At 42.8% G+C, this 24862-nt stretch overlaps 1 protein-coding gene and 1 long non-coding RNA gene across 16 annotated transcripts in view; one reads left to right on the forward strand and one right to left on the reverse strand.

Annotated features, from left to right (window-relative positions):
- nav3 (neuron navigator 3) overlaps window positions 1-24862 on the forward strand; it is a 232129-nt gene that overhangs the window by 108490 nt on the left and 98777 nt on the right. For 13 of the 15 annotated variants that reach the window (XM_077593699.1, XM_077593702.1, XM_077593705.1 and 10 more), the window contains 3 exons: window positions 13671-13788; window positions 15348-15400; window positions 21574-21646. In XM_077593699.1, coding sequence (XP_077449825.1) covers window positions 13671-13788; window positions 15348-15400; window positions 21574-21646 — 244 coding nt within the window. The remainder of the gene's footprint in view (window positions 1-13670; window positions 13789-15347; window positions 15401-21573; window positions 21647-24862) is intronic. The other 2 variants (XM_077593709.1, XM_077593712.1) reach the window with 2 other exon arrangements.
- Window positions 9918-15343, reverse strand: LOC144068843 (uncharacterized). The gene is made up of 3 exons (XR_013298316.1): window positions 14944-15343; window positions 14587-14680; window positions 9918-12576 (listed from the first exon to the last, which is right to left on the reverse strand). It is a non-coding gene; the product is annotated as an uncharacterized LOC144068843 (long non-coding RNA).

Here is a 24862-nt window from a genome sequence, read left to right on the forward strand (position 1 = left end):
TATTAGCTTGGCCTTCTACTCCTATAGTGGCTTGAACCTGCTGTCACTCTCAATCCATTAAGAACAGGTCATTAATAATGCTGTCAGCCTCTGCGTTCCCGTAACCCGATATGACTTATTGCTCACCCTTAATGCCCAAGTGTAGAAAGTACAATGGTGTAATTAGGCACACTAATAGACCCTTTGAACAGGAGAGACACAGCACAGCAGGCACTGTTTTAACACTATTTAAAAGAGGCGTTTTGTGTATTGTTTACAATGTAAGATGCTTAAAAAAATATAGTCCCCACTTTCAGACGAGTATCTAAAGCTCCCCACATGCAAGGATTTCGAGCACAGCCAGAGAAAATAATGATGTTTCACCTTTGGAAAATGAAGTTTTCGTCTTGCGCTTCTCTTTTAGTCGTTGATAGGTTCACCAATAGGCATTCCCAAATGCACGCACAAATAAAGAGACAAGACAATCTTCTGGGTTTTCTTGCAAGGAGAATAGAACCTTTCAGGTTTCTGCCCAGGTTCGTTCTGGCGTCACACGCATCTTTTCCTTGTTTATTAGCTTCAAGGACCCAAGTTACAATTGACGTCTCAGCTCTCAAGGGAGGGGTGGGAAACAGAAATGAGACGTCAAATAGTCAAAACAACTGAAGGTTATGTGCAGCCGAAGGATCTTCTCCACATTCCAGCAGTCCAAGTGGATTTGGCTTCCCTTTTGTTTAGTCTAATTAAGGAGCAAAGCATTTACTTCGTTGCAAGCAGGCATTTTAGATGTAGTAAGTGAAGCACTTTCTTCATTGTAAGCAAATATATAATAATGTAAGACTAATAACCCCAACAGTCGTCATAACTCATCTTAAGGTGCCCTGGTGCTGGCTGTACAGGCTGGCTGAAGAATAGAAGTCAAAGAGCAAAAAGCAAAAATTCACAAGTCGTCAGAAAAAGCAGGTCAAAAATAGCTAGCTGTCTTTGCTTTTTCTTGTGCTCTGACTGGAAATCCTACAGGCTTCCTTTAGGTTCTCCCTCATTAACAGCCTTTTTGTCGCTGCAATAGTTTAAAAAGCCTTATTAATTGCACAGTCAACTTCAGAGAAGCATAGAAGTGTGATTCAGTCATATCGCTGCATTAATTACAGGGCTAACGCAACAAAAAAATGCCAGATAACTCTCAAAAGAGGGCTTTATGATATTTTGTCACTTTACCCGCTTCTTTCTGGTTAACTTGATGGCACACACACGCACTCTTCGTTTTCCGTTGGGTTTGTTTTTGTAGCTGCTCTCTTGGCGTTAGACCCCTTCCCTTTCATGACTCCTTGTGTCACCGTTTAGAGCGACCCGGAAGCGACAGCGCAAGTGAGCTTCCTGTTTCCAGTCTTGCATGTGTCAAGGAAGGCCCCTCTAGTCATTTCTTATTGACTACCAACCATAGGAAATCCTAACAGAGCAACCAAGCCAAATTTCCCAACGTCCATGCGACGACAACAGTCTTAATGGGGGTTGGTTTTAGCAGCACATTTCAGAGGTAAAGATCATCAAAAAGCAACACTGTCATGTTCGGCAAATATGTGTGACTCTTAGTCTACTGGCCAGTGAAAGTGAGGGAAAGACATCCAAGCGCGCCTGGGAGGGAAAACCTCATTCCCTGGACTCTATGGTGACTCAGCGCCGAGTCAGATGTTATAAAGCGCATTCTGACGGAAACCTTTACAGTACATTTCAAGGCTGACTAGGATGGCAGTGTTATTGAAACTGTTGCTGGCAGTCATTAAGGATTGCATAAGATAATAATCGGGCTCTTACTGGAAGTTAAGTCTGGGGCATGTTTGGGTGGTCGATCCTGGCAAGCATTTTTTTTTACTCGAGTGACTCATAATCATAACCATCAAAACTGTAAGAAATCTGTTCAGGAAGCGCTGTAGAGCACGAAAAGTTTTGCCGATGCTCTCAAATTGGACGACAGCGCTATGAGTCTTGGGTTGAGGGGGTCACGACTTCAATTTCCCCACAATTTGCTCACACTCTGCAACATACACGCTTCTTGTCACAATTTGCAGGGGCTTTGGCTGCGTAGAGCGTAGTTGGACCCAAATGCGGGGAAGCAATCAAGGACAGGGAAATAGAGTCTGCTGACAAAACTTAACTAAAACGTGGCAAGGATATCTAGAGAATAACAAGGACTTGGAATCAAATAATAAAACCAAACCTGATGGGGAGAACATAGGAAAACGAGGATTATGGAACATGGGCACAGCAACACAGTCGATCAGACAAAGACTGACACACACAGGATTTAAATAGACAGACGTGTTGACTAAACAATCACAAACACCTGGGTCATACAAGAGGCAACAAGCAGGAGATACCCCAGGGGTGCGAGGACGACAGGTGAACTCAATGGGCAATCACATGGACAGGTCACACGGGAGGGGAAAGCATAATAAAACCTAATCCTAACACTTCTAGTCTAATGAATAAATGGTTGTGAAAGACAATGAGGCAATGTCATGGAAACCATGTGCGCTGTGAGGGATGAGCAGTACTTTTTAATTTTGACGGCGATAGACATTCAATCTGTATTGACTGGGAGGTGCTGGCTGCAAATGATTGCCGTAAATGGCAGAATTTTTTCCTAAAGTAACATGGTCATGGCTGAAGAAATGTAGTTCAAACTCACACCAGAATCCAATCTATATCATTTAATGGTTCTTCATTCCAATGGTCCTTGAATGAACCACTGTAAATCGGTCTTCCGGATTTCAAGTCAAAGTGAATGACCACTGAGTCCAAGTAGTATTGGAGCATTAGAGCCCCCTTCTGGTGTATCTGTATAAAACACTGAGAAGGGTCGCTCTAATTTGAATTGTGCTCACTTTTTTTTCCAATTTGTTCATTTTAACGAAGATTTTGATATTATTGCTGGATTTAGCAATATCGGAAAATCTGCATTATGTGCTTCACGGAGACCTGGCTGAATGAACTAATACCAGACTCTCTCGTCTCCTTGGATGGCTTTCAGCTGGTGAGGGGCACAGAGATGCTGAGGAGAGCGGTAGGAAGAAAGGTGGGGGACTAGCTGTTTTTATTAATAGTAGATGGTGCAGCCCCGGGCATATTACTGTGAAGGAGCAACTTTGCACTCGAGATATCGAGCTAGTAGCTGTTAGCATCAGGCCATTTTACATGCCCCGGGAGTTCTCGCACGTTATCGTAATAACTGCATATATACCTCCTTCGGCCGATGCGGCAGTCGCTCGCAAGCTGCTTCACGCCACTGTGTCGCAGCTGCAGATGTCACACCCCCAGTCTCTCCTTCTTACCCCCACCTTGTGGAAAACTTCCTGTGTGGTCCCAGTTCCAAAGACTGCGAACCCCAGGGAGCCAAACCACTTCAGGCCGGTGGCATTAACATCTCACCTGATCAAGACATTGGAGAAAGTCATCCTCAATCAGCTCAGCCCCCTGATAAATGCAGAGCTGGACCCTCTGCAGTTCGCCTATCGTCCAGGCATTGGTGTGGAAGATGCTACCACCTGCCTGATGCACAAGTGTCTTTCACACCTGGAGAACACGGGAAGCACACTGAGAATGATGTTTTTTGACCTCTCCAGTGCGTTCAACACCATTCAGCCGGTCCTACTGAGAGGGAAACTGGAAGAGGCTGGAGTAAGGAACCACCTAGCCGCATGGATCATCGACTTCCTCACTGACAGACCACAATATGTGAGACTCCAGGACTGTACGTCTGATGTGGTAGCTTGCAGCACAGGGGCCCCACAAGGCACAGTGCTCTCCCCACTCCTCTTCTCCCTCTACACATCAGACTGCAAACATAATACAGACACCTGCCACCTCCAGAAGTTCTCTGACGACACTGCTATTGTTGGACGAGTGACGGACGGGAACGACCTGGAGTACAGGGGAGTCATCACAGCCTTTGTTGACTGGTGTAGGCAAAACCACCTCTACATCAACACCAGAAAGACAAAAGAAATGGTCATCGATTTTCGGAGGAATCCTCAACAGACCACTCAGGTGAACATCCAGGGTACAGACATTGAAATCGTGGAGAATTTTAAGTACCTGGGTGTTCACCTCAACAACAACTAAACTGGTCCACAAACATAGATGCCCTGTATAAAAGGGGCCAGAGCCGCCTCTACCTACTGAGGAGTCTATGGTCCTTTGGAGTGTGCAGGACACTGCTGAGGACTTTTTACGACACTGGTGGCATCTACAGTGTTTTATGCAGTGCTCTGTTTGGGATGCGGGAGCACGGAGAGGGACAGGAACAGGCTGAATAAGCTGGTCAGAAGGGCCAGCTCTTTTCTGGGCTGTCCTTTGGACTCTGTGGAGGAAGTGGGAGAGCGGAGGTTGCTGACCAGGATGATGTCCAACATGGACAGCACCTCCCACCCCCTGCATGAGTCTGTGGAGTCCCTCCGAAGCTCTTTTAGCAATAGACTGCGGCACCTTCATTGCAGGAAGGAGCGCTTCCGCAGATCCTTCCTCCCATCAGCTGTCAGGCTCTTTAACAAAAAAATGGCTGTGTTAAGACCTACCGTATGCATGCATCTATATGTACTTATATATGTGTATGTGTGTATGTATATGTAGAGGTGTATGTACACATATGTCTGTGTATATGTATATGTATATGTATATGTATATGTATGTGTATGTGTATATGTATATGTATGTGTATATGTATATGTATATGTATATGTATATGTATATGTATATGTATATATATATATATATATATATATATATATATATATATATATATATATACTTCAGCAACACGCTTATTTATTTATATATTTATTAATGTATTTATTTATTAACTTACTTATTACCTATCTATTTATGTCCAAAATGCCTTTCCCATTTCTGCATCCTCACCCTCTTGCTACTGTGACAACGAAATTTCCCGAATACGGGATGAATAAAGTTATTCAATCCAATCCCATTAAAAACATCTATGCTGCAGTTTGACACAATCATAGTCTGAATTACAGTTTTTTTGTGGGGTGCCACCAAATTAAAACCCTAACAAGAGGCACCATGCTCATTTCATTTAACTTAACGAACATTAGATCAGGAATTAGAAACAACCGCTGTTAATATTTTTGGGCAAGTAGCAACACTGGTTCAACTTTCTTGAATCATGTTGTGGTCGCTAACCAGCAAGTCAGCAAATGGTGTGAGTAAGTTAATAAATCCAGCCATGACTCACTTGTATCACATTGTCATGATTTGCATTTATTGGTTACAATGACATGACACATCACTGTGGTTGTTTTAGATGACAACCTTTCAAATGTGCGCTCACATCTGTTTGTTGTGTATTTCAGCTGGAATTTTCTTGCCGTGGCGGGCTGCTAATGACACAGTAGCCGCCTGATTTATGTGTATTTTTGTTGGTGTGAGGGGGGTATTTAAGGGTGTGATTACAAAGAGTTGCGAGACCGCTGAAAATAAATGAAGCCTCAGGATGTTTTTGAGGCATTCCAGACACTTCTCGAGTATTGTCATAGTGAGATATGACGCTCTCTAGATGCAATATTTTGGCCAATAAATGGTTTCACAAATACATTCTCACCTTGGAAACCTTCAGGTAAAATTTTGCATCCTCACTTGTAAACCAGACACCAGTGTCACCCTTCTTTTCCCAATTTTAATAAAAAACAAATGCTGTCATCTCAGAGATGCAAAAAAACTATCAAAATCCATTAACTGCAATCCATCATTACTAAACTTTCCATCACCATCACTTGCTGATTGATATTTAATCCCGCCAGCAAACAACTGTTGGCCTCGTGAGTAAAGCGGAGCCGTGAAGTAACCGCCATCAATCATCATAGGAAGCTCCCTAAACACTAAGCTCATAATTTTACATCTGTTTTCTATTAACATATATACTGTAAAGCTTTGAAATACAAAAAGTTAAACTTTTTGCAGACTTTTCAGCAGAGTAACATAATAAACCTGGTTGTTGTTTCCCTGCCTCGGTGATTACTGCTCAAGCGTACCCTATATAAAGTCGGAATTTGGATCCAAACAGCGCCAATCTACAATTATGTTTGTGAACCTCATCAGATTGTGGATAATGCACCTCATGCATTAGAACATTCCCTAAGTTTTAATGCCATTTCAAATCACCGTCAGGCTATCACACGATTGAATCCACCTTTTAATGCCACTGTAATTGCATGGCAATCATACAAATACTGTAAAAAAAATGTAAGAATTCAGAAATACAGTGGTACCTCGAGATACGAGCTTAATCCGTTCCGGGACTGAGCTCGTATGACAAGTTACTCGTAACTCGAGGTAAAGTTTCCCATTGAAATGAATGGGAAACAAATTAATTCGTTCCAACTCTCTGAAAAAAACACCAGAAACAGGATATTGGATTGAAAAAAAAATGTTTTATTTCTTATAATTCGCCATATATTGACAAAGTAATAAATAACGAGTGGTTTAATAGAAATAAAGTGTTTAATCTAACTAAAATTGGCCGGATTTCGCCGAGGGGAGAGGGGCTTCGGGTTTTTTTTTCTTCCACACAACGCACTCGTAAACAGAACAAACACTCCACCCTCACGTTCGCTATCGATGGGCTGTTTGCTGTCGTACTATTCCCTTCAAAATATTCCGAAAATGATGCACACAAATGTCCTCACAATCGGAGAACGCACGACCACTTGCCAACGAGCAGCAAGCAGTCTTATCAGCGATCGCACCGCTGCTCATGGGAGCTTCGGGGGCGCTGGCTAGCGGCTCATTTTAGCTTGTAGCATCTGTGTTCGCATCCCCTCGAACGGCGACTATGATAGAGTTGCTACCGGGGATGCTGTTGCGAGCCAGTGCCCCCGATGTTCTTATGAGCAGCCAACGAGCAGAGTCTTTTATCAGCGATCGCCCCGCTGCTCATGGGAGCTTCAGGGGCGCTGGCTAGCGGCTCCTTTTAGCTTGTAGCATCTGTGTTCGCATCCCCTCGAACGGCGCCTATGATAGAGTTGCTACCGGGGATACTTTTGCGAGCACGAGTATACTTCATTACCCAGAAAGCCCTCTTTTCACCGCGCATGCGCGTTGTGCGTTTCCTGGTCTGAATAGCTCATCCGGTGCTCGTAAATATTGTTATACACGAAAGATATGCCAAAAAAATGCCATGGCAACCTGGCTTGGTCGCATCACGAAACTTTGACCGCATCACGGGCGAATTATTCGATCGAAATTTCCCCCGTAAGACGAGCATTCCGTATGACGAACGGTCGTATGACGAGGTACCACTGTAGTTCAGTATCATTTTTTTCTACCCGACAAAATAACAGCTGATTGAGAAGATTACTTTTCTTTACCATAACTTTGAGACTGAAATATGACTGGACAAAAAGAAATACAGAATGAAGAGTAAAATCAAATGGCAATAAAACGAAAAATAATCTTTAATTTAGGTCAGTGCTTCTGAAATTGCCTGCCAAACATCCCTCAACTTCTGAAATACATGTTTTCTTTTGTCTTCCACCGCATCCTGTGGCTCAGCTTCTTTCTAGCCCACAGTTCTCAGAGCGCATCGACACTGAATATTTCCAACGCTCATTCCACGTCCAAAAACATCTAGGAGGCACATGCAATTATGTCATTTTGTACTTAGCACTTCTGCTGAAGTGACAAAGTGGCCTAGCAGATGACAAAGTGGTGACTGAATGTCTTGGCGGTGTTGTTTTAGGCTATTCTCTGCTTTTTGTAGTAATGTCAAACTGGGGAGTTCGCTTTGACGTGACAATACGTCACGTTAGCTCGACTGATTTCTTTGAAAGTGTTTCGATCAGTGGTGTCAAAAGTGTGGCCCGCAACCCGGAAGTGGCCCACACGGGGTTGTGCCTGATGGGCACTTGTAGTTCATACTATACGTACATAATTAAATGCTTTAAAAATGCAACGTGTGCCGCAAAACTTGATGTTTGTGAGTTGTGTGATCAAGTGCCCTCACTAGTGTACTTTGCTCCATTTTCTATCCGCAATCACATTCGTTCATTCGCCCCGTCATCAAAACGGTGCCTTCAACTGCAGCCAAGTTAATACGGAATCTTAAAATGCCCCAAAGCCCAAAGGAAGCAACCTGGGAATGGCCTAAAATAAGCAGAAAGTGACCAATGAAAAGGAAGCTGCCCAAAAATTCCCCCAAAATAAATAGGAAACCATCCAAAATTTACAGAAAGTGACCTGTAAGTACACCAAAATCGTGACCGGATGATTCGCCTAGACGTTTCGCCGACGGACGTTTGACAGACGGACAGGTCGCCGAATGGACGTTCCACCGAACGTTCATTCGGCCGAACGGAGGTTTTCGCCCCGCCCCCGGATCGTGTGTGTACATGTTTTTCAACCTTGGCCCGCAGGCCATATACGGCCGTTACAGATAACATTCATATAGGAATAACAAGGGCATGTACTGCCCCCCGCTGGACATATTTCTAAATACAAGTATGTTTGGGAGTAAATAGACATGGTTTAAATGAATTAGTCAAGAGCCAGTACAAAGATAGTCATTTTACTTGCTTTTTAATATTAAACACATTATCAATAAGATGCCAGTCAAACAATTATTTTATTAAAAAGAAGACAAAGCAAATTCACAGATGGTGTTTTAATTAAAGCAGTAAAAAACGTACAAATTTTGTACAAAAAATACAAATACAATACAAATTATGTACAAAAATTACAAATACAATACAAATTATGTACAAAAATTACAAATACAATACAAATTATGTACAGAAATTACAAATACAATACAAACTTACAAATTATGTACAAAGGGAATTCACAGATCGCAGTGGCAGTTTTTATTAAAACAGTAAAACGTACAAATTAAACGCAATGGCTTCTAGGTACTGTAGTTTGTTTGGAAATCGATCCGGGTTTTCATAGTCATCCGTGAGCTTTTTTCAACCGTTCATTAACAGCTGCGTATGACTTTTTGGTGTGTCTGGGCATAATACCGCCATAAGCCTGTTGTATTCATATTTCCCAATCACTTTGCTCTAATTTGAAATTGCTTATCAGACGAGATAAATTTGGATGGACAACTGACACTCTACATTGAAATGCGCGGTGCCAACCTTCAACTGAATTATTAGTGTGTGGTATTCCCAGCAAGGTCTTTTCTCTAACATTCCATAAGGGGATCGCAAAACATGGACCGCGTCGCCGTCGCCTTCCCCTTGGCTCACCTAGCCAACCAGGATGTCCGGTGTAAAAAAGACAACAAGAACAACAAGACCACTTTCTACTTCCACTTTAAATCTTCATCTCAAAATGTACTGCTTCCCGCTGGACATATTTCTAAATACAAGTACGTACGTGCTGCCAATGTTTTTTTATATTTTTTTATTTTATCCTTGCGTTTAAAGTAGTAGCCATTTGCCATATTTTAGGAAATATGTATTCAAAATGATTTGCTGAGAACCTTAATTCAAAGATTAATCTCAACGTTTTCTATGCTGGTGTAAGTTTACTATTACTTTATTTTCTCTATTTCTTCTGTCACGAACTGTTCTGCGTGATCTCCAAATGGCTACTACTTTAAACGCAAGGATAAAATAAAAAAATAAAAATGGCAGCACATATTAGTGTAGTACGTACTTGTATTTAGAAATATGTCCAGTACTTGTATTTAGAAATATGTCCAGCGGGGGGCAGTACATGCCCTTGTTATTGCGGGGTCAGTACATGCCCTTGTTATTCCTAAATGAATGTTATCTGTAACGGCCGTATATGGCCCAGGGGCCGAGTTTGAAAAACATGTACACACACGATCCGGGGGCGGGGCGAGCGCACGAATCCCGTTTCGGCGAAACCTCCGTTCGGCCGAACGTTCATTCGGCCGAACTCGGCCGAATGGACGTTCGGTGGAACGTCCATTCGGCGACCTGTCCGTCTGTCAAACGTCCGTCGGCGAAACGTCTTTAGGCGAATCATCCGAGTACCCCCTAAAATGGAAGTGAAAAAAAGAAGTGATACAAAATGAACTATTTGCCTACTATTGACAATGATAGATCTCCAATCCACTTAAACTGGCTGTGGATGCTCATCATTCTGTGACATTGATGATGCTAAATGTCCAATCCATTTTGACTGGGAGGTGCAAATGAACGGTCGGTCTATTATCGTCGATGGCAGCAAGTAAGTGACGTTTTTGGGCCAAAAATAAACTGGTCGAACCCACATCGCAAACCAAACTGAGTATGACACCTCTGACTTAGATGGTGGAGTTATGTTTTCCTCCACTTCCGCTCTTATGCATCAGCCTGATCATGGATATTTACTCTGTCCGCTGAGGTGTTTAATTTGTGTTTGATCGCTGACCTATCGGGTTTGCAAATTCAGCTTCTGGTCACCCCCATACTGAGCACATCACTTTGCAGCGATTGACAGCTGGCATGAAAAGAATGACCCACGTTCTCCCGATGGTTGTCTCCCTGTTTTAAGTGTACTTTTAGCATCACCATACATTTATTTTGCCAAAAGGGAGCATGCAAAGGGAAACTATTACCCTCTGCTTCCACGACACTATAATGAAGGTTTTGGAGGAAATCAAGGCGCATCAGACTTGCTACTAGAAGAGCTTCTTCCGGTCAAAATGGCTTCCAGGTGCATTGGAACAAAAACAAATCCACCTGTGCCATGTGATTTAGTTGGAAACTTTTCACTGGCGTACTGGATGCTTAGCAATTATCATTGGAATCCTCCAAAAAGATACATAACCCAAAATGTTATGTCCACGTACATGGTCTTTATTGTGGTATGTTTTTACCTCGTTTGTTGCCGTACTCACACATCTCATCTTCCTCCAACCACAACATGATCACCTTTTACGCTCAGGCCACAGCCATGTCAAGAGTAAAAACTTGCTTGGCAACCATCTTGTGGCTTCTTTATGTAATAGGAAAGGCAGATTGTTTTTCTGACCGTAAAAGTGTTTTTATTTCCATTTTTCTGTTTGTCCTCATTACCTGTTCTGTGAATGTTGCATTTAATCACCTCAAAGACTCCCTTGCGAGTGGAAACCGTGCCAAGTTTTTAGGTGCTGCAGCATCGGACGACACGTTGCTCCTTGTTAAATACCCTCCCGGTAATTGTACCTACGTGCTGGAGCCCCCTCAACTGCTGTTGAGTTTAATTTATTCAACGGGGCTGGAAGGATGCCATGATTAAAAAGCCCATCCGTTCAGTGATGCTGCCTGCATTGATGCATACTGAATATGATCTTTTGCTCACCGGTTCCCCCTTGAGCTTACATAGTATACCGCAGCATTTATCAATAATACCTGCACAGATGTAGTCACTTCATTATGATTGGTACTGCTAAAGGCAGCTTATCTCTCTTCTCTATGGAAAGAACAGCACCGGAGGATCGTTGTCGCCGATTAGAAGGTAAATACGAGTCGCTCCTTGTTGAAGTTGTCACATGCGCATGATTTGCTTCGTGATGTCTGCATCTCCAAACGAGGCGTTTGTCAGAGTCAAGGGGGAAAAAAGGAGAGAGTAGCCGAGCAGGCTCAACTCTTCCGAGGAGTCATGAATCGAGTGAGGCGGGATGCGTCTGATGCTTGTCACACAGCTGGGAGGCAATGCCTACTAGTCCCTAAGCCAGGGGTCGGGAACCTTTTTGATGAAGAGAGCCATAAACAATTCATATTTTCCAACATTATTCCTTGAGAGCCATACTGAGAATTTAAAAGAAAAAATACATGAAAATGTGTGCATTTATTAATTAATTATTGCACCACTTTGAAAGTAAAAAAGGTATTTTTTTCACTCTTTCTAATCAATGAGTATCAATGAGAGTATGCATGCAGAAGAGTCCAATGAAGAAAAAATATGATTAAAAAGGCGCTAGAGATAGTGTCGGCGCCACATTGGTGCGTTCTGGACTTAGGTCTCTCACCAGCGGTTGCCATATTTTACCACACAGGTTAGCGGAGAGCCATATACACCCATCAAAAGAGCCACATATGGCTCCCGAGCCATAGGTTCTCTACCCCTGCCCTAAGCTATCAACTTGATTGGAATGCGTCACTTGTACACTTAAAATAAGACAATAAATAATACTTTCCTGAATGTGACCGGGGCAAGAAATTAGGCTTTTCTGAGATATAGTTGGATATCATTTGAGCTTCTAGTCCAGCACGTATTAAATCAGATCTTTTTTTGAAATTTGTTTTCTGTTTTGCTTATCCTCAGAAAGATCTCAGGAGTGCTGGATCCTATAAGTCGTCAATAGAATTTTTGGTTACGAAATTTTAATATTTCATCATGCAGATTTGATGCTTTTGTGGCAGACTTTGCCCAGTCTTGTGCTTAACATTTATAGAAATTGCACACAAAAAATACAAAGCAGTGAACTTATCTTGTTTGGGCCAGAGCTGGCTGGCCAGACAGCTGAGTGGTTAGCGCATCAGCCTCACAGTTCTGGGGTCCTGGGTTCGATCCTAGGTCGGTCCACCTGTGTGGAATTTGCCGCCTCTGGCCCGAAGTCAGCTGGGGTAGGCTCCAGACCCCGCGACCCTTGTGAGGATAAGCGGTTCCAAAAATTAGTGAATATATATCCAAGCATTATACTATGATCTGAAAGTGGTCCTGGTAGTACTAAAGATCAGCACTGGTGCAGAAAATGAATGAATGAATGGCCCGGAGCTCAGCAAATCCTAGAATTGCCACTGACAAATATTTTTTTCTGACTCATAATATTCAAAACAACAAAATTGTGGGGCTATTTGCCCTCCAAGAGGGTAAAACAACTTCTCAAACTCTCACTAGAAATCCTGAAGTTCATTGTCATATTAGTAAAAGTCAAACTGTGTTTACAGCAAAAATTTCATTGTTTTACACCATGCACAATTGTTGAATGTGAGCATCAATCAGTGTAAAAGAAGCAAATCATTCCAGGTTGGACTTTGACAGTCTGGCACCGTTCGTTTTTCTCTTTATTTGTAAGCTAGTCCCTCTGAAGCCTCTCCAAATGAAGTGGGAGCTAGGAACCTGTAAATCGATCTCGAGAGCATTGCGGCAGCCTCTATAAAAGGAAATTATTGCAAATAAGTATTTTTAAATGCGACTGGTACAGGATGTATGGTGGTCCAATTCCACCCAACCATACCATATTGGAATGGGTATATAGAACTGGAAAACCAGCGTCAAGAACGCTAAACATCATCCAGTTCAGGTTTTGTACCAGCGGAAAGTGTGTCGATGGGCACTCGGAGGCTAAAAGGAGTTCGTGTCTGGCGGAATGGCAGCAGCTCTTCAGCTCAGTCTGTTGCCTGGCCAACAAAAATGTCTCTTCACTCACTGGATGCACTAGGTTGGGTGAAAAACTGTCAAGATGAATTGTTCAACACGATGTTTCTTAGCACCCCCCTTCATAAAATGCGTTGTCATTTTTTTTTCAATTGTTTACATCGATTTTTCTACATGGGGTCCTGTTTATGTGAATGATCCCCTGTCATCCCTCCCATCAAAAATAGATTGGACATCTTATCGTCATCAATAGTAGCTCATAAAGCAGATTGCAACTTCCGTAGTCCAACAGGAAATAGTGTCACACTGTAAAACAATAATAGCCAACAACTGTTAAGTTATGCAATGTTATGTGTTTACAGATTTACACAGACTGGGCCAATCACTACCTGGCCAAGTCGGGCTGTCCTCGCCTCATCAAGGATCTTAGTCAGGATGTAGCTGATGGAGTACTGCTGTCACAGATCATTCAGATCATAGGTACACAGAGTCAATGACGAAACCCATAATACACCTATGATTCTCCTTTTAAACGGACTCATGCATTGCCATGAAGCAACATTTTTACTAAAACCTGAGGGGAGATACTGGAAAGTGTATCGAACGCGCTCAGTGACATGAATTAATTGAGCCATGCAAAATGACGGGTAACATTCAGACACTTTGAAGTTGCTCAACCTGCACTTAAATTGGCACAGGTGACCGTTTCTCTTCATCTGCTGGCAAGTTTCATGACAAGAATTTGAAGAATCAAGTGAACCCAATGGAAACATTTCCTTTTTCAAATAAAATACGTATTTGGCATATTTTACAGAGAGGTCATTTTATTTAATAAACACTGGGTCATTAAATGTCATTAAATTTGTAATAATGAGTGTTATCTACAATATTTTATTATTTATTTTTTGTGGAAACTAATTTTTTTAGGTTGGTACCCATTTTTTTATTACCAATATATGGTATGTATGTAGTGTCATATGTTATGTTATTTTTGAATGATTCCTTTCATCTGTCAGTTTTAATGAAGATAAACAATAGTTTAGCTTTGGGAGTATTTTTGGTGGCCCGGTGTTGCAAGTGGTTAGTGCGTCTGGGGTCCTGGGTTCAAATCCAGGTCACGTCCACCTGTGTGGAGTTTGCATGTCCTCCCAGGTCCTGCGTGGGTTTCCTCCAGGTACTCCGGTTTCCTCCCACATTCCAAAACATGGTCATAGTAGGCTGATTGGACACTCTAAATTGCCCCTAGGTATGGGTGCGAGTGTGCATGTTTGTCCGTACCCTTGTGTCCTGCAATCGGCTGGCCACCGATTCAGTGTGTCCCCCGCCTCTGGCCCGGAGTCAGCTGGGATAAGCTCCAGCACCTCCCGCGACCCTAATGAGGATAAAGCGGTTTAGAAAATGAGATTAGATGACTGTTTTTCTGGGGGGGTTTCACAAATTTGAAATTAGCAAAACCAGTCTGGTAAAATCAGATCATGACATCAAAATGCAAAATATAATAATAACACTAAGGGCAATTCATTATAAATTCCAATGAAATAATTTATTTAAAGATAATTTAACAGAAATTCAATTTTAAAAAGTTTTAATTACTCAAATTAGCTTTCATTTTTATGTAGCTTCTCGTATACTGACCTGGTATTATTCTCTTCTTTTTTTTCCTCATTTTCTGAAAAAGTTGACCGAACTTCCCCAACTTTTCCGTGCACCTCAAACGCTGTTTCATTTCTTTCTCTCATGACTTTCTTCGCCATTGCCGCTCACTGTTGCCGTGCATCCTCCTAAATCTGTCACTCGTACTTCCTTGAATTCTCTGACTGGCGCACACATTCTCTCTCTTTCTCTCTTACTCTCAGTCGTACTGAAACTTAACCCTCCCAACTTGCCCAGAAATAGACAATGGGACCACGCTCTGGCTTTTCAGTAATTCCCTGCCAACAGCTGACAAATTAGGCAGCTTTGCTTCCCAAACACCTCGGGCGCAGCTCCTTCACACACGCCTGGATAGTGTAAACATCTCCGTGTCTTCTCTCCTGCAGCCAATGAAAAGGTGGAAGACATCGATGGAAGCCCGCAGAGTCAGACGCAAATGGTGAGTCTTCTCACTCTCAGAAATGATGAGATATGCTATACAATAGTAGATTCCATGATGTTTTACTCTGTCATGCCATCTGTTGCCATTTTTCCAATTTTGAAGTTCAAGGCTGTTTATTTAGACTTTTGTGCAAGCCGACATCTTAATGAGGCTTCAGGCTTATACCTACTTATTTTTCTCGTTACGCTTGCTTTAACTGCACTCAACTAAGTGTTTATGTGATACCGGTTCAACCGCGCCACCCAAAGTCAAGCCGCTGGTCTTTTAATGAGCGTTGAGTTACAGCGGGACAAAATATAGCTTCTTTGCCCTGCTATAACCATTGTCTCGGTAGGTAGAGATACATTCCCACAGTGCTATTATGTAGATTGTCCGGACAGGACAAATTGATGGATTTAAGTTCAAATCTCAGAACGTCTGAGGAGAAAATCTGGGATCGACGCCAACAGGAGTGCATCTGTGCAAAAAAAATGGTTTTGCACGTTTTATACCGTTTTTCAGCTGTTCTAACTCACACCAGGGCAGCCTAGTCCAGCTGTTGTGGCAGTCAGCTCAGTCTTAAATGGCACTGGAAAACCAGGAAGGAAAAGAGAAGTTGAAACTAAAGATTGTGAAATGTCGAAGTTACTTTCATGGAGATGAACTTGGAATTTTCGCACAATTTTAAATGGTTTCTTTAAATAAGGTTCATGTTGAAGAGCAAAGGATTTTATCAGTGGTATTTGGTCTCATCTCATTCTCGGAACTGCTTTATCCTCATACGATCGTGGGGGGTGCTGGAGCCAATCCCAGCTGTCTCCAGGCCAGAGGCGGGGGACACCCTGAATCGGTGGCCAGCCAATCGCAGGGCACAAGGGGACGGACAACCATGCACACGCACACCCATACCTAGGGGCAATTTAGAGTCTCTAATCAGCCTACCATGCATGTTTTTGGAATGTGGGATGAAACCAAAGTACCCAGAGGAAACCCACGCAGGCCCTGGGAGAACATGCAAACTCCAAACAGGTGGACGTGACCTGGATATGAACCCAGGACCCCAGAGCTGGGAGGCAGACACGCTAACCACTCGCACCACCGCACCGCCTGTGGTATTTGGTATTTTAAAAAAGCTCGTTGGGGTTACAACCTTGGATTAAAACGGCTTTTGGTTTATAGCTGAGATGAAGTATCAAATCGTTTTAGACTGTGTCAATCGTGTTATTTGGTGCTTGTTTGTCTGTGTCATTTTAGTCAATGTATACAGCTGCTTACTAACCCACCTTGTATTTCTTCATAGGAAAACTTTCCACTATTTCTATGAACTTCCCAGTTTAGTAGTAAATGGCAAAAGAGCCTTCTTCAGCATTCGGTCAAAAATATTAAAAGCCTTGCAACACTAATCCTCATTGTGCACAGACATCGTTAGCAAACCACGCAGCGCTTCTGTTGTTGTTGTTAGGTCACCTCAGGCGCCTGAGGTTTACCCTCAGCAGCGCTAGAGCTGCCACTGGAGCGCGGGTTAGTTCATCCAGGGAGTAACCGGAGGTGTGGGGCAGTGCGAATATCTCCGGCTGGATGAAAAATGTAGGGCACCACGTTCCTGGGTGGCAGCTCTGGGTAGTTTTGTTGGATTCGCAAGCCGCGACGGGCGGCCTCTCAGGAGACACCTCGTGAAGGTCCCAACTGTTATCTCCCCAGCGCTTCCGTGGGAATACAGATCAATGAGTGTGCACTTTTATTTTCCCTGCTTTTGTTTCGCGTCGCCTCAGCAAAGTCTGACGCAAAAAGAAGTAATGCATGTCTCCATCTAAATTATGAATGCGGCCGCGTCAATGAAATGATGCAACAACAGCTAAATATTTTGAATTTAAATCACCTTTTGATATCAGAAAAGCAATCCCAATAACGATTTGACCCCAATAGCAGGTTTGCAATACTGCCTTTGTGGTCTAATTAAGTCGGGTGTTTCTTTGAGACTGTAAAATTCAACCAGTCTCATCTGGAGGCTATCTGTGTGCTGCCTGCCTGCCATCATACTGGCCACTGCTCATGAATAATCTCCTCAACCAATTGATCATGTTCGCAATTTGAGTCCCATTCAGGGGTGTAGTTTTAGAAATCAACTTGCACCGGATGTGCACATTGTTTACAAGATTGTGGCTCGTTCGGCGACAAATGGACGCTGCCAAAGAGGGAAAGGGCAGATTGCCCGTTTCTGAAACCAAATCTGTTTTGTAAATTCAAACTCTTCCCTTTCCTCCATGCAACGATGATTGCGATGTCAGAAAGCCATAAGTCAATATCGGCTTATCAATGGGGGTAACAGCGTATTTCTGTGACATGTTTGGGTTGCGTAAAGGGAAAAATAAAGTCCCTTGATATCCTGTTTCGTTCGATTTTGCCACTAGTAATCTAGTTTGTTTCCATATGAAACTACTGGTTCTGCAAGAAAGCCTGAAAACGATACTGTTTGCCACACCACAGGCACCCAAGAGAAGCATTTTCCCCATTTGCTCTTACAGCACACCTCAAGGAAAGATGGTGAAAAATTGCAAATGTTGCAAATGAGCATTACTAGAGCAAAATAGCACAACCTGTTGGAATGCATATACTACAGACAGTAATCCTGTCATGTGTATTGCACACCACCAAACAGAGCATCCGAAACATCACTGCAGTCTTTTAATCACTCATTAGACCCGATCGGCACTAGAGCAGCTGTTCTGCATTTGTTTGAAACGGGTTCAGTGCAAAGATCAGTCCAACCTTTTTATCTTGTTCCGTTTGACCGCAACAGCTGCAGAATAAACTCAGGATTAATCCTGCGGCGGTCACGGCTATTCTCTATTTGCAAATGGTTCTGACGCTGATCATCAGATTGAATATGGCCTAAGAGTTGCACAACCTTCCGACATTTTGACATTTGGCATTGTCGCCGGCTCTCGTTTTTTTGGCTATTTTAATCCACCGTCCGTCTTCGCGAGCTTACTCCCAACAGGGCAGCTCTGACGTTTGCTTCTCCACCTTCGTGCTTTTAGTCAATGCCACCCGCCTGGCGTTTCCGCAACAGTCTCCATTACTCGCAGCCTGAACAAAAAGACGCTTGTCATCTGCAAACGCACCGTGTGTATTCTGCCAGTCAAAGTGCAGGTGTGTGCTTTTCACACTACTTCCAAAAAATGCAGTTGAGGGTTTGTTGACGTATCACTCAGTGGCCACACAAGACTCTTCTACTCCTCAAAAGAGTGGATTGTGCTTATGATCCGTTGAACAGTTAAGGCAGTACTGCTTCAACAATTGCTTCAACTTGTCCCAGCAGCGCATCACAAGGTGACATTCTGGCGCTTGCCCCTTGTTTTTCCGCTCTTGCATCATTTCTTGGTCAGCGGGTTGTGCAAACGTTTGTCTTAAGAGTCAGCGCCATAACTCCGCGCAAACCTTTTGGGATCATGGGGCACCAGACGACTGACAGCTCAAATCTTTCCTCTGTCAATGGTAATGCAGAACGACCCTAAAAGAGCCTTTGCGTGCGAGGAAGCCAGCCGACAGCCAGTCCCTCAGTTGGTCTGCGTGAGCTTTTAGAAAGAGTTAAGACACACTTTGTCTTTCTCACCTCTGGTTCTTTTAATCTACCACTGTTTTATTAGCGATACGGGGACAATGCTAAAGCGCTTTTGGCTGGTTCTGTTCAGTTTCACTTGATTCATTCGTGGCTACTTTATTTTGTCGCAATAAAACACCCCAGTCCGCATCCAAAACACAATACTAGTCATGACTAATGTAAACATTTGAGTGGACAGAGCTTGTAAACTCACAACAGGTCTCATCCTGTGTGATGCTTTTGGAGGTTAGACGATCCAGGTCTCGCGCTGTGTACTTAAAAAAGGTGGCACAATAACATACACTATTGCATGGCACAAAAATGTTTCAAACCACATCAATCCTTAGATTTTCCAAAAGTTGAAGAGACATTTGACTGTTTTACACGTGGACGCAAAGCAACGTCTGCGAGGCAGATGGTAACAAAGCCACACGGACAGCAAGAGTTTTATGATATAGGAAAACAAGCCAGTATATAATAAAGACATCCAGTTGCCATGCACACATCCTTTTGATAATTCATCATCTGTCCTTTAAGAGTTTAAGTTTCGTTACACTATCAGGAAGGCCACTTGTTAACTACTCACATGACATTACTACATGATTTAAAGCATTGGATGATTCAAACTTTCAGAAGCAGCCGTTTTTAATGGGAGAAAACATTTCGGTGCAGGAAAAGCAGTGAAATATGGCTTCAGCACTAGGGGAACATTGTCTATTTGAAATAAGTACAGATCGACAGTACTGATTAATAATAGTGTGGCTGTGAAAAGCAGCCCGCTAATGCCTCATTTGACTGAGAATGATGGGCCGTTTAATTGGCTTTCAAGTGTTAAGAGGAATTCATAGCAACAAATTCATCAGATCACATTGCTACAGTGTTGCAAGAATGCTTTGTTTATCCAGCTGATTTGTTTTGGCATTGTCTTCCATATTCATGCACTGCTTAAGGAATTTCCAGTTGATATACGATAATTTGGTGAAATAAAACTGGTTATTTTATGCCCTCCAGTCATAAAACACTTATCCTCAGGTTTCTTGAAGGGGCTTGTTTTCTGGCAATTGATTCTTTAGCTCATTTTGCTTGACAATTTCATCTTTCCAAATCGAGTATGTGAGAGACACTTGATGCCCAGGCTGACTTTTTCAAGTGAGTATTTAAAGAAGAATCAAATCAAACCAAATATTGAAGTTGACTCCAGAGCACCTGGAAGCATTGTTTGCTTAAATCAAGAATTCTGGTCATTTGCTAATGAACGAACTCTACTCACTACTGAAATCAAGTTACTAACTTTTTAAATTGTAAGTCTCCTGGTTGCCCCCATTTTCCTGCCACAGTTTGTTATCGAGAGCCTCATCAAGATGACCCTTTTCAACTTGCTGATGAAGGCAGTTTGGTGCCAGCGGATGTTTGAGAAAAAAATGATATCAGTGTCCAAACAAGCAGTTCAAATTCAACCGAGTGTTGCGGAAAAATAAAGCCCAATCTGTCATCGACACCTTCAATATTATTGAGCTATTTATGTCATTTTAGTGTTCGGGAGCTTTAAAAACAAACAGAATTTCTCCCTCGGGGGTTTCCAAAAGGAATGTCTTTTTTTCCCACTCACAAATGCATTTTTTGAACACCGACATCTGATTCAATGTCTCATCTCATCTCATTTTCTGAAGCGCTTTATCTTCATTAGGTTTGCGGGGGGTGCTGGAACCTATCCCAGCTGACTCTGGGCCAGAGGCGGGGGACACCCTGAAGCAGTGGCCAGCCGATCGCAGGGCTCCAGGAGACGGACAATCATGCACTCTCACACCCATACCTAGGAGCAATGTAGAGTGTTCAATCAGCCTACCATGTATGTTTGTGGAATGTGGGAGGAAACCGGAGTACCCGGAGGACACCCATGGAGGCCCGGGGAGAACATCCAAACTCCACACAGATGGACATGACCTGGATTTTAACCCAGGACCCCAGAGCTGTGAGGCCAACGCGCTAATCACTGGCCCCATCGGGCCGGCATCTAAGTCAATGTGACTAGGTAAAACAAGTGAATGCCCAAAGTTCACGTATGTTTGCGGGAGTATGCAACGTGTCAAGAGAATAAGGAAGCTCACACGTGCGGGTGTTTTAAATTGGGTGGTGAGTTATGCAGATGAATTCTTGGTGTGACTTGAGGTGGTACCACAATTCACTTTAGTCATTTAGAACTCCAAACTGTTTTGACTGACTCCATTCCCAGTCAAAATGGGTTGGACTTGCTTCTTGATGGGGAGGTCCTCACCACTGCCCTTTGCGTGGTCTGGGCACGCTGCAGTGAATAGATGCACGTGTGAACTTTGAACTTTCTCTAAAGTGAACTAGTTTGTAGGAGACCCATTTCATGCTGCAGACACTGGGGTCAGTATGTCAGGCAACCAGGAACGGGGCTCATGTGGGCATGGGCCTTGTAAGCGCACAATGATATACTTTATGGCTGATAGTGCTACATCGCAAATATTAATTGCCCGCCCTGTGAGACATTGCGACTTGTTGTATGTTGATTATTGTCACTGACCATGCCTCATCGCCTTGTGTTGGTTTGTTTTGTCTTCAGATTGACAATGTGGACGCCTGTCTCCGTTTTTTGGACGCAAGAGGAGTGAATGTCAAAGGGCTGTCAGCAGAAGGTAAGATCTGGATTTCTAAAAACTGAACGAAATTCCCCATTCTAACATCATTAATAGCTTTTACAAAGAAGTATTTTTAATATGTTTGCACTGATATCTCCTGCAGCTATTGTATTCATGCTCACTCTTTCATTGATCTCGCCTAGAATTTGACACACTGAACCACACTTGGAGTCATGTACTAAAAACAGCTCTGTGACTCACAGCCGGCCTGGAATTTCACATTCCGTAAATCAACCGACTATTGGGTTACTGAAGAGCAATAGTGTCTATTATTTGCGACACTTCTTAGTTCTTCAGATATAACCGACCTACTATAGTGCTAAAGGGAAGCATGGTAGAATTTGATCCTATTAAGTATGAATATTAAATAAGATAAGATTGTTTCCGTGACTGTTTATGACATATAAATTTGCATAACTTTAAATGTGATGTCCATGCATGTGGCCATCAGGTCTTAACTGGGATATTTTAACACATTATGACCAATGTTCCCTCTAATTTTTCGTTGGTCTGAGCAGAAAGTCAACCTCCCTGAGCGCACTGAGTACCAGTGTGAGCGACATCATCGGTACTCGGATGATTCGCCTAAAGACGTTTCGCCGACGGACGTTTGACAGACGGGCAGGTCGCCGAATGAACGTCCATTCGGCGACCTGTCCATTTTTCATGTAAAACATGCTGTAAAACACGAAAAACATAAGTGGACAGAGCTACTGCCACTTGCTGCCGCTTAAACGGCGCCATCATGGGGAAAGGTTTTTTTTTTTTTTTTTACTGCGCGCCATATGATTGCTGCTGCGCAGCGAGGACGAGAGTAGTGCGCAATTGCGCACGCGCGCAGCTTAGAGGGAACACTGATTATGACCTAATTTACTTAACCCATTGGCTGTTATTGAAGGGTTAAATGGACTCATGTTTCTTTAATAATAATAATTGGACATAGGCCCTGTCGTCATCATCAACAACAAAAGCCTAATTGTCATCACACCCAGAGACTGCGTATGACGAAATTGCTTTTTTTTCTGCTCGGTGTGGTTGTTGTCTTAGCTTAGCAGCAAGGCCCGCCCGGCATCCGCGCTTTTGCTTCCTCTCTCTTCGCTGCCTTCGACATACTCTGAGTGGTCTGACTATCCACGGAGATCCCGGAGGTCTCGAGATGTCCTCGGGGATATCGTAGGTCCGTTGGTAGTCTGTTGTGAATTCGGATATATCGCATCTCCTTCCGATAGTAATTAAATCCTGGCGACTGTAGAATAACGAACGACACCACACTGAAGAGCATAGAGCCGCTGCCTCAGTGCGCACCGCCATCTTGGATACTATAATATATACTTCTCACTGTCCAGAATTGCACAGTAGTCTTCCCTCAAATATCGCGGCTTCACTTCTTCGCAGATTTTTTTTCTGAGGGAATTTTTTTTTTAAAAGTTCATAAAAATTTCTAAATCTACGCTGAAACTCGCAACCAGAAGACAGATGAAAAATGGCGGAGGTCAGGACAGCACTTCATCTCTCAGCGCCAAAGAACGTATTTACAATTGAGGGAGAATGGCCGTCCCAAATATAATTTATACAGTGCCCTAGATTGTGTCTTGCCATTTTCTGTGTGACTTTTGCGTATTTTTTCGAGTCACTGTTGAAAAAGCATCCTAAACATTGACGTTCCTTGATATGCTAAATGTATAGCACGCAATTGCGGCATAAATGAATCTGTGGCGTTCTTTTGTACATAATTCTGCTGGTAGGAATGATTTTAATGTTAATGGACTCCGCCGTGCAGTTAAAATGGAGACACAGGAAAGGAACGCACTTCACTGAGGTGAAGAGGTCCGAGGTGTAGCGGCTGGATGAAATGAACCAGCATTATGATGGATTCACGCCGTAGATACGGCCGTGAAGCTGGCATGACTGAAAAGTTATGGAGTCACTTACTAAAAACAGCTCTGTGACTCACAGCCGGCCTGGAATTTCACATTCCGTAAATCAACCGACTATTGGGTTACTGAAGAGCAATAGCGTCTATTATTTGCAACACTTCTTAGTTCTTCAGATATAACCTACATACTATAGTGCTAAAGGGAAGCGTGGTAGAATTTGATCCTATTTAGTATGAATATTAAATAAGATAAGATTGTTTCCGTGACTGTTTATGACATATAAATTTGCAAGGAGCAAAGTGAAAGTTTAATTTCTCGGCCGGCGGTCCAGTGGCGCATGCAGCCGCGGTGCATGCGGCGGTGAGAGACGTCTGTCCCGCGACCCGGCCCCGGTCGGAACAGGCACAAGTTTTTTGGGAAGCGGATGCGGATTTTTATTCAAAGAATAACTGAACGTGCACCTCATCATCATCATGTTTGGGAATGATGCTGCCTGGCTTAATGATAACGCCAGGAGAACAAAACAATGTTTTGACTGATTCGTTCAGAACAGACAATGGTATTTTAGGTCGTTTTGTTACCTGACATGTTTCCATCCCATTCATAGTTAGGCGAGTACAGTAATCCCTCGAATATCACAGACAATGGACCCATGGCCACAAGGAGACAAAGGACTTGGACTAAAACTCCCATTTACCTGTTTTGGGGGATTTATTTCAAGCGGAGAGGAATTATTTTCACTGTAAGGACAGTATTTAAAGTATTTACATTTCTATATAAACATATTTAGACATGAATAATTACAGTATTTTGACATGCTTATAGCTTTAATATTTAATAAATATAATTTTTTTGATAATGATACGTGTATTTCTGTATAGGCACGAAAACACATTGTGGTAGTTATAATTGGGGTGATCCTACTTTGCGTTTTTTCGTTTATCGCGGCCATATCTGGTCTACATTAACCGCAATATTGAAGGGATTAACCCAGCGGCGGGCCGTCAGGGCCTTCAAGGCCTTCTCTGCTGGCCTAAGAAATATCTGAATCATATTATATTTTGTCCATCAATACGAACTTATTATTCCAAATGGTCTGTTAGCTTCCTTTCATTGCTTTTCCCCCTGGTTGCACTGCTTCCAGATGTGTGTTTTCATATTGGAGCATTTAACCAATCACATTTCAGCCATTATTTGTTGCCAGATCAGATCTGCCTCAAAGCCTTCACAATCAGTTCTTGCGGGCTCTGCTGCATTAAACTAGACTGTTGCTTTTAACCAATCAGATTTCGAGTTGGCAACCCCACAATGATTTTTCATAGGCGTTAGCATTTTG

This window comes from Stigmatopora argus, chromosome 23 (assembly GCF_051989625.1).
Source record: "Stigmatopora argus isolate UIUO_Sarg chromosome 23, RoL_Sarg_1.0, whole genome shotgun sequence".
In the NCBI taxonomy this organism is placed as follows: Eukaryota; Metazoa; Chordata; class Actinopteri; order Syngnathiformes; family Syngnathidae; genus Stigmatopora; species Stigmatopora argus.